Source organism: Brassica oleracea, chromosome C2, assembly GCF_000695525.1.
Source record: "Brassica oleracea var. oleracea cultivar TO1000 chromosome C2, BOL, whole genome shotgun sequence".
In the NCBI taxonomy this organism is placed as follows: domain Eukaryota; kingdom Viridiplantae; phylum Streptophyta; class Magnoliopsida; order Brassicales; family Brassicaceae; genus Brassica; species Brassica oleracea.
Window position 1 is genome coordinate 15,744,961 of NC_027749.1, and position 14,545 is coordinate 15,759,505.

Genomic DNA, 14,545 nt, shown 5'->3' on the forward strand with positions numbered 1-14,545 from the left:
AGTCAGTTCAGCGGAGAGTATGAAGCCAGGGACGAACGGATGGACGCGTACCTCAAACTGGTCCAAAATCTAGCTCAAGAGTTTGACTGTTTTTCCCTTACGCGAATTCGCCGTTCCGAAAACATCCAGGCAGATGCTCTCGCGGCCTTAGCATCAAGTTCAGACCCAGGACTTAAAAGGGTAATTCCGGTCGAGTTCATCGAACATCCGAGCATCGGACCACCAATCTTCGTCAACCTCATAGAAGGTCAAGATGACGAAGAAGAAGAAGTTACGATACGACCGCAATCAGAGCAATCTGATTACGACTGCGATACCCCATGGCTGCAGACAATTCGAAACTACATTATCAACAGACACCTGCCCACCGAGAAATGGGCAGCCCGCAAAGTTCGAACACAGGCCGCGCGCTACGTAACAGTGGACGGCGAAATTTACAAATGGAGATTCTCCGGACCACTCATGACGTGCCTGGAAGGGAAAAAGCGAGAAAAGTGATGAAAGAAGTACATTCTGGGTCCTGCGGCAATCATTCCGGCGGAAGATCACTGGCAGTGAAAATCAAGCGCCATGGATACTACTGGCCAACGATGATCGGAGATTGCGAGAAGTTCGCACGAAAATGCGAAAAATGCCAGAGGCATGCTCCAACCATCCGACAACCAGCCGAAAGTTCTCTCCTCCATCCCATCGCCCTATCCTTTTATGCGCTGGGCCATGGACATCGTCGGTCCCCTTCATAATTCAAAGCAAAAGCGTTTCCTTTTAGTCCGCACCGATTTCTTTTCAAAATGGGTAGAGGCAGATTCGTACGCAAGTATAAAAGATGTCCAAGTCGAAAGTTTCGTATGGAGAAACATCATCTGTAGGCATGGAGTTCCTTACGAAATCGTAACCGATAACGGATCTCATTTTATCTCCACCCGGTTCGAGGCGTTATGCGAAAAATGGAAGATACGACTTAACAAATCAACGCCCAGGAAAAATGGAAATTCATTGCTTGATGTTACGTGTTATAACGGGTTATATGTGGGCGGCTTCAATTTGCGTCTTCATCATTGAGTATTTTATATGTTTATGCTTCTTTTTGTGATGCAGGTGAGGAGTAAATTTGTGGACCGAAGTGTAAAACTATGAAGACCATCGATACTTGATATTATGAATTTGGAAGATTTTATGAGAGTCTTACAAACATTATTGTCTACAATTATTTAACTCGGTTATCTTAATAATGTTGCAGTGTTGTCATGTTTGCTTGATAAAAGTGTGCTCGATTTTTACTTAGAATTTTCTAATGATTTCTCAAAAATTTATGGGCCCGGGTGTTTGAAGTTGCTGATAGCTTAACTTGAGGACAAGCTCTATTAGACTGAGGTATTGATAAGAGAGTGTGAAGAAACCTAGACATGTCTGTTATGATAATATTTCTTTCACACACCAAGAGCACGAGCACGATATGGAGAAGAAAGACAGAGGATTCAACTTGAACAGAAAAATGAAAGAGTAACACATAATTAAAAGTTGACTGAATGATGAAGACGCTTAAAGACTCACACTAAAAGCCCACCTTAATTTTGTTTTGATGATAAGGCATAACTAATAGCAGTAGAGTTGAAGTTCGAGAGACTGACGTGGTTTTGGCTTGATGGAGTAGATACACGTTATAAACAAATGAGCTGAGATGGAAGAATGAACGGTTGACTGAATGACGCGGAGAGCAAGAATAGTATAGTTGGCTATATTATCTTTATAGTTGGTTATACGCTTTTTATAATGGCTATAGATAGTATAAATAGCTTGAGATCATAGGAAAATGTTGTTAGAGAGTATTCTAAATTAGGCGAACATGTGTTTTTGAGTTTCCAGTAGTTGAATTCACATGAGGGAGTAACTTGAGTGATTTAATTTTGTGCTTCTCTTTCACAGAATTGTGTGCTTATTATTTGATGCATAATGTTGTTGGTTGTCCATCAGCTATGTTAATACAACATGTCTTTCAATGTATATTCTTCTCCATGTCTTTCAAAATGTCTATCTATAACTTTATGGTACACATATTTACATGTATTAGTGAACAAGATGGTAGAAGTCACGTTTTGTGATATTAATTGCGTCTTTCCTGTGGACCAGTGCAACCACTTGGTGGAAATAACAACACAGGCGGTGCAAATCCATTGATATTAGCACCATTGAATGATATATATACGAGTTTCGTTCATTGTATTACAGATTAGTATGCTCTTCAAGGATACAGCAATATTTTGAACATTGTTGTTTCAGTAAGAAAAATCGAACTTTTAATCTTTTATGTTCCTTTGCCCAAAAAAAAAAAATCTTTTATGTTCCATCTTTTCATTTAACGTGAGAGGTTGTGTACATCATCTAAGGCGAGGCCCAACTATTTTAAATTAATTTTCTTTAGCAAAGTAGACCCTTCCCACAGAAATTGAATCCACAAATTCTTAGATTCCAGCAAAGCTAGAACAATTTAAAACATTGTTTTTTTACAACAATATTATGAACATTGTTGTTTCAGTAAGAAAACTTCTTGTAGTCGTCTCTGCTCTATCAAGGCCAGTACAACATACTTTTGTTTAAAGTTTAGATAGGGAATATTTGTGACTGATCTGGCTACCAAATAGTAAAAACATTATCTCAAATTGTTTGGTCTTATTTGATTTTGTCAAGAACTAAATCCACAACAAACTCGTTCTGTTGTAACTTAACCGAAGCTAAAGCAAAACGAACTATCTCAATCAAAAATCTTTATAAGAAGTTAAGAAAGACAGTGATGAGAGACCAGCCACAATGATCAGTTTACTTGCACTGGTTGTTGGTGTTGGATGTAGAACTGTTGGTTAAAGCTTTGGTTACCACATGAGAAACGATTCCAACCGGACAGAAGAGAAGGCAAAGTGAAACCGAGTGCCTCGTCTCGATCTTATTCTCCAAGCCATCATTAAAAACTTGTCTGCATAGAAACAAACAAAACATGTGTTATAAGAAACATGTTTTAGACTTTTGATTGAAAACCAAAACCTGAAAATTGTAACATACCTGGCAGCAAAAAGATCAATAACAAGAAGATGAATCCAAGCAGAAGCAAGAGTCATTTCACTTGAGAACATTTTCGCTATTCCGGACAACTGCAAATGACCAAAGAAAAGAGAGAGAGGAAAACATTTAGTAGCTACTATGAAACATTTTTATAGAGTATGTATTGAAAACAAACCTCTGGCAACAAGTATTTACTGGAAAACATGTATTTGAGCGTTTCAGGTGTCCAAGAAAGGTACAACAAATACGCGTATAATACGCCTAAGACGACATACGGTATGCTACTCTCCATACACTTCTTGGTCTGCACAAAAGAGAAACACTTTTTTTTTTAAATCTGAAAGAAACACATATATTCAATTTCTTTCTTGAAAAAAAAAAGTCAATTTCAGATGAACCTCTTTAGTTCTGCAAAAGAAGTTGTAAGACTGCAACAAAGAAAAGGACTCACAATTTCAGCTTTAGGAGCTACAACCATCAGAGTGTAAAAAGGAAGAACCGCGGTTGTTCCGACAGCAAATACACTGCTTGCGATTTGAGACGTAGCCATCCCTGAACATCAACATGTTTTTAGTCTGAAATCACAAGAGCTAAATAGAATCTCTCGACAAAGTTTGAGGCTTCAATGTTTTCAGTTAAAAAGAGACATTACATGAAGCTCGTACGCAGGAGCGTTTCTTGTGAACAAGGGAGGACGAATCGGATGATACACTGGGGAAAAGAACGATTCTTGATCCTCCGTTGAAGCTCCAACGATTATGGAATCGAATCTTTAAAGACTTGTTGATAGAAAGACTTGCTGTCACCGAGCTCTTAGCTACAAAGCTCCGATTCATCATCTGTACCACCAAAAAAATGAATCTAATCTGATTAAAAAACAAAAAACAAAAACTTGATAACGACTTTAAGTCACAGAATCTGAAATTTTCAGACAGAGACAGGGCAAGCGAACCCTTTAATTGGCTGATTTGATTCTTAAGGATAAAGAATCTAAACTATATGAGTACTAGTAAGTAAAGCTCGACACAGAAACTAATCCGACAATATCAAACAAGTGTACATGAACATACAATAATTACAGATGTATATATTTTGGAGTAAACTAAAAAAAAAAGAAGCGAAATACCGAGAGAGACGAAGAAGACAAAGGCTGAGAAAAAGCCATCTCCGATTCGATTCCCGAACTATTTGACAGAAACTGGACCTTCATTTAGCTTCTACACCGAACTGTAATGCATTTTATTATGGGTAAATAAAACAAATCTTAAAAGAGTTTTTCCAGTGACTAAAAAAGGGGAAGGAAGTGGGGAAGAAGAAGAAAGCCTTTACGTCACTCCTTCTTTTCTCAGTGTCTACAATTATACTCGTCACTTTTGTGGCTCGTCCACTCACTTCAACCAAAAAAAGGTTGTACTTTTAGTTTCCGTAATTTACTTCGATTTTCTACTTTTTTCCTATTGATTAACCTTTTTTTTTTTTTTTGGTTATAAGAGATGTCAATCCGAAATTTAAACTAATAAATATGGGATATCTCTGTCATTTAAAACATTCATCTTCACCAACCATTATTAAATATTGCAATGAAAAAAAAAATCAAATTCTAGTATCTTAATACCATGCTGAATCATCCAGCCACTAAATCATCATAGAGTGATTACAAAAGCATTAAAATATTGTAAGCCAAAAAAGAAAGAAGTGTCTACAGATTCTACAAACAAATTACTCAAGCAAAAGTCGGAGTTCCGATTTATGGTGACTCATAAGATAATTAAAAAATACAAGAATTGGTAATATGGCTAAATTAAATATCATCATTTCAAAGGATATTAAAAATGAATGGCTTACTCAAAATCAGGATGAATGTACGTCGACAAGATACAAAGTTGGTTTCCACCATTACTTCGGTTGTACTTTTAATTGTATCATTATTTTCTTATGACTTTGAGAATTGCATTAAGAGAACTAAATCTCTTTTTGGTCAACTTATGAGAATTGCATTAAGGGAACTAAATCTCTTTGAGAATTGCATTAAGGGAACTAAATCTCTTTTTGGTCAACTTATGGAGTTATTTAAGGGGGAAAATCTTCCCTATAAGATAAATTTAATATTTGTAGAAAACAATAAGAATATAAATAGACATGTGGCTAATTCTCATTGGGTGTGATTGGTAAATGTTTTTTTTTCTGATTGGTAAATGTTAAGTGTAATATTAGTAGACTAACGTGTTGTAACTTGTAACAGAGAGGAAAGAAAAATGAAAAGTTAGAAAAAGAAAAAAAAAATTATATCTATATTTTTATGTTTTTGAGCTTTTTTATATAAAGAAGAGAGAATATATTGTCAAGAAAAAATAGAGCTTTAGTGAAAGTGTATTTTTTTTTTTTCATTTTTTCACTTTTCCATAAAATATATTGTGGTAAACTTCTAAACATACAGAGGATATAAGACATTTATACGTCACAACCACTAAACACAAATGAATTAAAAAAAAATATCCGATCACTAGATACAAGTGACCAAAAGATGTCCTAATTGCACTTGAAGAAATAAAAAGCACCTTTACTAATCTCTTTAGATTTCCAAAGGACTTTCCATTTGTTAAGAGAGTTGAGAGCTGACATAAGAAAGAGAACTACGCCTTTGGTCTTTCCAAAAAGCCACACATAACAGAATTTTTCATACTGACAATCACTTCTTCCAAGTGTTGAGAAACAGCACTCTCAATCACTCACTTGAAACAGATGACCCTAGCTTCGTTCAACTTGGAAACAAAGGCAAATAATTTCATGCTATGAAGAATAACCTCTCTATGGTGATCCCGAATAACCTAAGCACCTCCCAATATATGATTCTTCTGATAACATCATTACAAGAGTCATGACATCGTGTGTTCTCCACTTGTTTACCATGTTTCATATTTGTTTAGTTTGCAGTTATTTACTTGACATCTTTTGTGTATTTAAGTGATCAGGTGTTTTATTCAATAAATATGAAAAGAAAATTGAAGTAAATTGTTTCTTAAGTCTTTGGGATCCATCATTTGGTATCAGAGCAAACTTTCTTAGTTTTGAGGAGGGGCTTATATCAGCATCAAAGCACATTTTTGTTTTTGATCCGGACCACTTTGTGGTATCAAAAACTCATGCTCTGATTCGGACCACAATTTGTGGTATCAAACCTTCTATTCAAAAAAAAAAGCCGTTATCCTTGTAGTGCACGTACGAACAGCTTGACAACCGTGGAAGCATTGAAGATGGGAAGATCAACCTCCTCCTTGCAGTGCATGATGAGTTGCAGAAACTGAAGCATGTTATGATGAATGAATTCAAACGTCTGCGGCAAGTCATGAGTTGTCAGGTGAAAATTACCGAAACTATCAAAATCAATGGTGATAAAGACTTGGCGGTTCAAGGCTGTTCATGCTTTGCTTCTTCACCAAGAAACAATGAGTTATTCAAAGAACCCATTGATGTGTCCCATGATGAAGCTCTAATCGCACAGTTTTGGATCTGGAACGTTGCTCACAAAACACATTGGCATGCCAATTCTGATCCGACGCGTCCAATCCAAAGCCATGAACCACTGACCCCAACACCAAAGAAACTCAGCCAAGACGAACCAGTTTCTGGTAAACCACCACCATTACGTGACAAGAACCTTGAGGACAAGGTTCTTTGGAGGGTGGAGTATTGATAAGATCATAACAAGAGTCATGACATTGTGCGTTCTCCACTTGTTTACCATGTTCCATATTTGTTTAGTTGGCAATTATTTACTTGACATCTTTTGTGTATTTAAGTGATCGAGTGTTTTATTCAATAGATATGAAAAGAAAATTGAAGTAAATTGTTTCTTAAGTCTTTGGGATCCATCATCTTCCTATTCCAGTTCATATAGATATTGCCTTTTAACCACCCATGATTAGGCTTGGACCACATCGAGGAATGAGATATTTCCATAGTATTATCTCCTATCCTTAGCGTGGGAGAGAAACCAAACCTTTACTTCATCTTGAATCTTGTTAACCACCTTAGAGCTCACAAATTCTATCGCTTCAAATATAAATTTGTTTTCTTTTCCCTAGAAACAACATAATGCAGGGATATATTATTCTGATTTCACTGGGGACTTCAATGTTTTTCCCATTTGAAATAGAAAGAACATATTAACAAATATCAAGTTTTGATGAAAACCATTTTCTGAAGATAGAAAATTAGAAAGAGCCCAAACTTGTCTAGCCACTCTTCTAAGTGAACAAAACATGGTTTTCTGATTTCCCTTCCCTTCCAAACCACAACACCCTCATCCGTGATCCACTTTCATTCCTCTGTTTTCCAGACAAGATGCAACCAATAAACCATCAGATAAAATTCTCCACATGAAAGCCTTGATCTTAAGAGTTGTGATTGATTGCCAAACTTTCTCTTTGAGAATACTAACTGAAGGTTACGCATCCCTGCATCTTGAAAGACTTCCTTGAGATTCTCCTGACTTGCCAACCAATAACCCCATCTAATAGAGTAATCCCTACTTTGGTTATGAATTCAACACCAAAAACATCATGATTTACTATAAGATTAATCTTTTAATGGCTTCCACATCTCCGGGAAAGACATTAACCAAAAGTAACGAACATTCCAACCACCTCACTCATGGTCCAAGAGATCATTAACCATAAATAAAAATTAATGATTGGGTGCTTCATCCAAGGATTTCTTCTACCACCAAAATAATACCAAGAGTCAGTCCAAAATCTTAGAGATTCTCCACTCCCAACCTATTTCCTTAAACCTCTGACTAGAAGCTCTCTCCCAAACATAACACTTCTCCAACTAAAAGAAGTTCTAGCTCTCAAATTAGATTCTAAGAAATTTTGATCCTCAAAATATCTACATTTTAGAAATCTCAACAGAAGACTATCATAATACTGAAAAAGCTTCTACGCTTTTTTGGCCAACAAATCTCAGGTTGAAGCTCTCAATATCTGTAAATCCCAACCTTCTGATATACCATGGATTTTACCCACTTTCAGCCATGGTATATAAGTGTTTTAAGATATAATTATTATGTTTTGGAGTCTATTTAGTGTAATTACAGGTTTAGAGACGATTTGGAAGAAAATGGTGATTTTTGTGACTTTTGGGCTTTTTGAATGCAGAGCTGCAAAGGCGCATCAGATGTTTAGATATGGATGAAGATCTTCCCACCGTTAGATTGAGCCCATCTTTTGACACAAGATAATTCTTTGAGTTATATGTCCAATACCACTGGTCTGAGATCAATCAGTATCCTGTAGCAGAAGTTATGCCCGTTTTACTGAATAGTGGTCAGTCTGCCTCGCGAGAGAAGCTGTCGAGGAGATGAAGGACTGTCGATCGATGGTGATGCCAGAATATGAGTCAAGCATATTTTATGACAGACTGAAGCCCAGAAGCCACACCAAGTTACCAAAATACCCATGGACGACCAGAAACCCTATTTATGTATTTCTAAGCCATTGTTGACGGCTACAAGCTTTCTATTATCCTATTCTATTGTTTTCTCTTAGGTTTGGAGAGAAGATCAATTCTCCTTCAGAAATTGATTGGAACTCCTTTGGCTTTATCATTGATTTCTTTATCTATTATATTATTCAGACTATGATTTGTGTTATTACTTATATGGCTGAGTAATCATCTTGTTAGGTTTAAGGATTTCATGAGCTTAATGGCAAACTTATAATCAATTAGGATTGCTAGATTATCTATAGATCTCTACATCAGGTGATTTATAATACTAGGATCTGGAAAAGTTAGAATACCACGAGAGTGTGACTAATTGTTTGAACTCAGAATCATAGGATTGTTGAGAGGTACGAAAGTGCAATCAATTAACGGAACCCGAACTCTGCTGAATTAGATACCTAGGTGCATACGAGAGTTGGTCTAGGAATCTAGTTGAACTTAATCGATTAGGTCGTTAATGCTTATCTAAGGAAGCATCGATCGACGCTTTGGCCATATCATCGATCGACGCTCAATCCAAGTCAACAAACGATAGCTGAGACTGGACATAGACATCTGATTAGTAATTGCATGTGAAAGCTGGATTGCTTACTTATTAAAATCGAGTTCTAGAATTGAATCTATAAACCATTAGCATCCTTGAATTGTAGCTTTGAATATCTTGATTGATAAATCCCTAGGTCTAGCGCTTTGATCTTGAATTGTAGCTTTGGAAGCTTAAAAAATCTCATTTCATTAAAAGGAATAGCGAGCAACAAATTTTAACAACGATTCTTTTCAAAAGAAAGACTTCAAAAGAACCAACTTGACAACCTTGATCTCAGGTTTTCTTGAATGTAACTCAGAAACTCAATCTTTAATCCACTAAAGCATTCAGCTAATCCTATATAGTTCTCGGTTCCACCTTCATTATGTATACCAAACAAGTTATGAATTTTGTACTTCCCAAAATTATTGCAGATTTTTCCAAATTAACAACTTGACCTATTGCTTTATAATAAGAGTGCATAATCTATTTTAATGCCTTAGCTTTCTTCTCATTTGCCTTTCACTTTTGATGAGTTTTGTTTTTATCGGTTCTTACTTCGGTTTTTGATCGAGATTAATTGGTATCACTATGTGTTTTGGTATTTTGGTGTTCTTTAGTGCTTTTACGTGTACATGTTCGATTGTCGAGAAAGGACCCGATTGAACAAAATTTTGAGCTTAAGAGCACTGGATCAAAATAAGTTGCAATGTGGCAAGGATCGGTCGATCCATCATGGATCGATCGATCCCATGCTCAATATCAAGAATTTTCTGAAGGCACTAGAACAGTTGATCTGGAAATTTGATTGACATCAGTTTTATACACAATAGATAGATCCTCAGTCACAAATCGGTCGATCTCATGCAAGAAACCTAAGTAAACCATGGCCTAGTAGAGATCGATCGATCCATGTTTTGCAGATCGACTGAGCTGGGGTGTGTCACAACTTAACTTTCCTAGACTTTCCCAAACCCGCAAAGAAGACCTATTGATGTTAAGAGTTTTCAAGGCTCCTAAAACAAATGATGTAGTATAAAAGATTGTCGAACCAATTCTAAGGGATTTCAAAGCACCGAGAATGCAAGTACGTACTTAATCTAAATGCAACCGATAATTTGGATGGTTTTAAACTACTACTAACAATAGAATGCAATAACAGAACAATAAAACAATAAAAGAAGTGACTTTCTTTGGTTATGATAAAAGAGAACTCATGGGTATAGGAATTAGACCTTGGGTGTTGGGTGATCAAGTTTCGAACTAAGGATGGCAAATGATCAATCAAACTATCAACCCTAAGCTTAGACACAATCTTAAACAAACTCTATGTCTAGATGAATGTTCATTTACTAACATATTTCAAACATCAAATGTCTTTGGTTGAATAATATGAAAGCAATCATTACTAACAAGTCTATTGGTTATCTTAACACCTTTAACAACAAATGTCTTTGGTAAAGTATGTTAAAAGCTTAGGAGAGTTGTCTCAGTCATTTCATCAAACACCTTGTGGGTGGGAAATGCCTAAAGATCAACTTTTGAGAGGCCAACTCAGAAGATGCATTATGAATACTCTACTAGCAAGGAATAAGAAGGATCTACACTATAACATCCTAGATATAGCTTAATCTCCATTAATCTCCCTAACCCATGAATTCAAGAATGGATTACTCACTACTCTTCATGATTCCTCTTAAACCCATATTGGATTTCAGATTAATCATGTAGAGAAATACAGATAATAGATATGAAAACAACAGAATTGCAATAACAAAATGATCAATTGATTCAAAGAGATGAACTTTCCAAGAGGTTTTTGGTGGTTTTCTTTTGATAAAAGATATCCTGCCCCTGATGGTTTACAAAAGATACTTAAACATAGGTTTAGAAAGTGTAAAACGTGCATAATAAAATGACCAAAAGTCCTTGATAAAACATAAGTTCGACCAAAGAAACGACGTGCAGCGACTTCGGGTAGTCGCTCCCACACATCGCTCCGGGCTTCGGGAGCGACTTGGGGTAGTCGCTCTAGGGACGTCGCTCCAGGTCCATTTTTGTATCTCCAAGAGATAATAACGCGAGCGACCTAGGGTGTCGCTCTGGTCAAGTCGCTCTGAAGGGGTGTCACAGCGACTTCACGGTGTCGCTCCGGTGAGGTCGCTCCCATGCACTGCTCGTCCAATGATCACCTTTATCACCTTTTCTGAGCTCCAAATGCACCCAAATGTCTCCAAGAACTCCATGTGGTACTCCAATACCTGATAAAGACTCATGTATGCAAAATGCAACCTAAACCTGGCTAAATCCTAGTCTATATGATCAAAATGCACATGGGTGAATGGATAAAACAATGGAAATATGCAAGATATCACCTATTTTTGACATGGATGCATAATAAACTTGGTTTTAGGTTTAACTTTCATCCTGTTCTACTTTCTTTATGGTTTTGGAGTTCTTGAGAAGCCACATACACTTTTTAAAGCCTAGGAGAAGATCTCTTCTTCTTCTCGGTTTGAAGAAGTTTTTTGAACCGTCTTGCTTATTCTATTTAATCACATGACATTTTTTATCTTGTGTTTGTTATCTGAATATGTGTGAGTAGTACATTTGTTGGTTAAAGTTTCTCATAGGGGAGTTCATGATTTGTTGACCTAGGATTGTTAGAATAGGGATATATCATTTGATTCTTCATTTACTGTTGTTCTTACCTGAAAGGACCGTAAATGAGCAAAGTGTCCTTAACCAGGGGAAGATGATGTTACAGTGCTTGTGAAATTGTCAAACCTAAATTGAATGTGGTTTAAATTTGAAATTCAACGGAAGTTAGTATTTAGGATTCTATAACATACGCTGTTAAAACTACATAAGTAAGTAGGTTAGTTATATCTTCATGATTTATGTTAGAGACATTTCTTAATTATAATCCCTGTTAATTTATCTGTTTGTTAATATTGAAGTGTTTCCCCAGAGTATTCCATGCACCCAATGACATCCTATTGCTTACATCTTTGTGGTCTTTGCTTTCTTGCTTACTTTTATTTACAATTTTTAGAAATAGAAAATCAGACAAACAATTTTCTTTATAGCTTTAGATAGTGACTTGTCTGAATTCTCTATGTGTGATCTTTGTGTACTTTAATGTGCATTTGCAGTTAGTTGCTCGGGTTAAAATCTGAGTGATTAGTAAATAAATCCATAATCCACAAAGTTAACCTCATTCAAAGCTCATGCATCCTCAGCCTTATTGAAAAGATGATAAAGGCCGTCAATGCACAAAACAAATAACGCAGGGGACAACAAATATTGTTGCTTTAACCACCCTCTTCCTAGCCCTATTAACCCATGAGGATGATTGGTTATGAGAACTGAAAACGTCACTATAACAAAACATTACCCCTTCTACACAAGTTTAATGGAACTCTAAAGCAGTGGGAACTCTTTAAATACTTTCATTCAAATCTATCATATGCCTTGGACATAACAGCTTTACACCCATTAATTGAGAAGCAACATTGTAACGGCCCGGTTCCTGGCCCATAAATTTCTTTAGGAATATGGGAATTGGTAGTTGATTCTAATATGTTTGGATGTGTTGTTCCATGTGTTGTTGTGATTGAAGTTAGGATGCTAGAGAGAAATAAATGCTAGGACGATAGAACTAGGGTTTTCCCTTCCCCTTCCTATAAAAAGAGATGCAGCCTCCCTTTTCTCTCATTCTGAAACTTGTGCGAAGCTCTGCAGAGATTTAGAGAGACTAGGAAACCCTAGCCGTCAAGCTTCTCTTTTCCTTTTCTCTCTTCTTCTCTCGTGGGAAGGGATAAGTGAAAATGATAAGGAAGTGAAATGATAAGTAAAAGTATGAGAGAATGATGTTAAGGTTAAGCATGGGTGGGAAAGCATATAGAGGGTCTAAGGAAAGTATGTGGGGTAGTAGTCCACGCTAGGTATCCATAGGAGATGTGGCCAATCCACAAGAATATGGAAGCACCCATAGGAGATGTGGCCAATCCACAAGAATATGGGGTAGAAGCCTAGTTGGGGCTACCCACTGTTGAAAAGGACGAAAAGATGAAAAGGATGTGCATTGTAGGGTTTTTAGCTCATGGTCGGGTAACAGGGAGTTAAAGGTGTCATAGGATCGAGTCGGTCTGGTATGATGACTCGGTTAAGTCTAGGGTTTAACGTGTGTGGCAATGAGTGAGTTCATTGTAATGATTGATCACTAGGTTGCTAAAAATGTATGGAATTGAATGTGGACAATTAGTGATGACAGTATGAAATGATAAAAATACATTACCTGATTGTAGTGGCTAGTCAGTCCTAGTTCCCGCATAGAGTAGTATAGAGTGTCATGCGGGCAGGCTGGTCTAGAGCCACTTCACTGAGTAACTTATTGCTCACTCCTCCATTTCCATTTCCCTGTGCGCAGGACTGTAAGTAGAAGTATATGGATGTGGGTGTGACGGTATTTCAAAGAAGGTTATGCGCCCGTCGGCTCTCGGGACCAGTAACGGGACACGTAGGGTTGTCTAAATGAGTAGACACGTGTCCATAACGCCCTTTCGATAACCCCGGTCGGACGCCGGGGGATCGGGCCGTTACAAGTGGTATCAGAGCGGGTTAAGATCTCTTAGTTCTGTCCTAAGGGATCGGCATTTTCGACGTTTTCAAAAAAAAAAAAAAAAAAAAAAAAAAAAAAAAATTGATTGTGATTGTTACTAAGTATTTTCGGATTGTGAAAAGATTATTTAAATTTGATTCCATTCTTTACGGCATTATGTGTTTTGTACAGATGTGCCGAGTTTCTTTTTACAAATTAGTGTGGTCCTACTCCTTTTATTTATGACATTCATTCGTTGGTTTTAAAGATTCCAGTAGAGCTTGCCTTGTATGCCTCCCTTGATTGTTGTGTGAATGTGTGAATCCATTTCGGTAACGAACGATTAGTCCGAAGAGTGTGGGCCTTGGAATTCGGGGACGAATTCCGATTAACGGGGGAGGATTGTAACGGCCCGGTTCCTGGCCCATAAATTTCTTTAGGAATATGGGCTTCTCTACGGCCCATTTGGCAAAGACCTAGGGTTTTCCCTTCTCCTTCCTATAAAAAGAGATGCAGCCTCCTTTTTCTCTCATTCTGAAACTTGAGCGAAGCTCTGCAGAGATTTAGAGAGACTAGGAAACCCTAGCCGTCAAGCTTCTCTTTTCCTTTTCTCTCTTCTTCTCTCAAGCCTCTCTCTCTCTCTCCCCTGCGCCGTCTCTCTCTCTACTTCTCTCTCTCTCCCTCCTCCTCGCCGGTACCGTGTGGTGGTGGTGGTTGCAGCCGATTGGTGGTGGTGGTCAGATCTCGCAGCTCTCTTGTTTCCTTGTTCCAGATCTGTTCAGATCTCCTCTCCCTTATCTCTTGTTTCCAGATCCGGATCCAGATCTAGGCTAAGGTGGAGTGTCTTGAACCCA

At 37.3% G+C, this 14,545-nt stretch overlaps 1 protein-coding gene across 1 annotated transcript; it reads right to left on the reverse strand.

The window, feature by feature from the left end:
• Positions 1 to 2,650: 2,650 nt before the first annotated feature.
• LOC106325003 lies at positions 2,651 to 4,421 on the reverse strand. The gene is made up of 6 exons (XM_013763021.1): positions 4,184 to 4,421; positions 3,710 to 3,896; positions 3,509 to 3,609; positions 3,233 to 3,361; positions 3,058 to 3,146; positions 2,651 to 2,971 (listed from the first exon to the last, which is right to left on the reverse strand). The coding sequence occupies exons 1-6, from the start codon at positions 4,265 to 4,267 to the stop codon at positions 2,818 to 2,820; spliced, it is 744 nt and encodes a 247-aa protein (XP_013618475.1). The 5' UTR covers positions 4,268 to 4,421; the 3' UTR covers positions 2,651 to 2,817.
• Between the last annotated feature and the right edge of the window lie 10,124 nt (positions 4,422 to 14,545).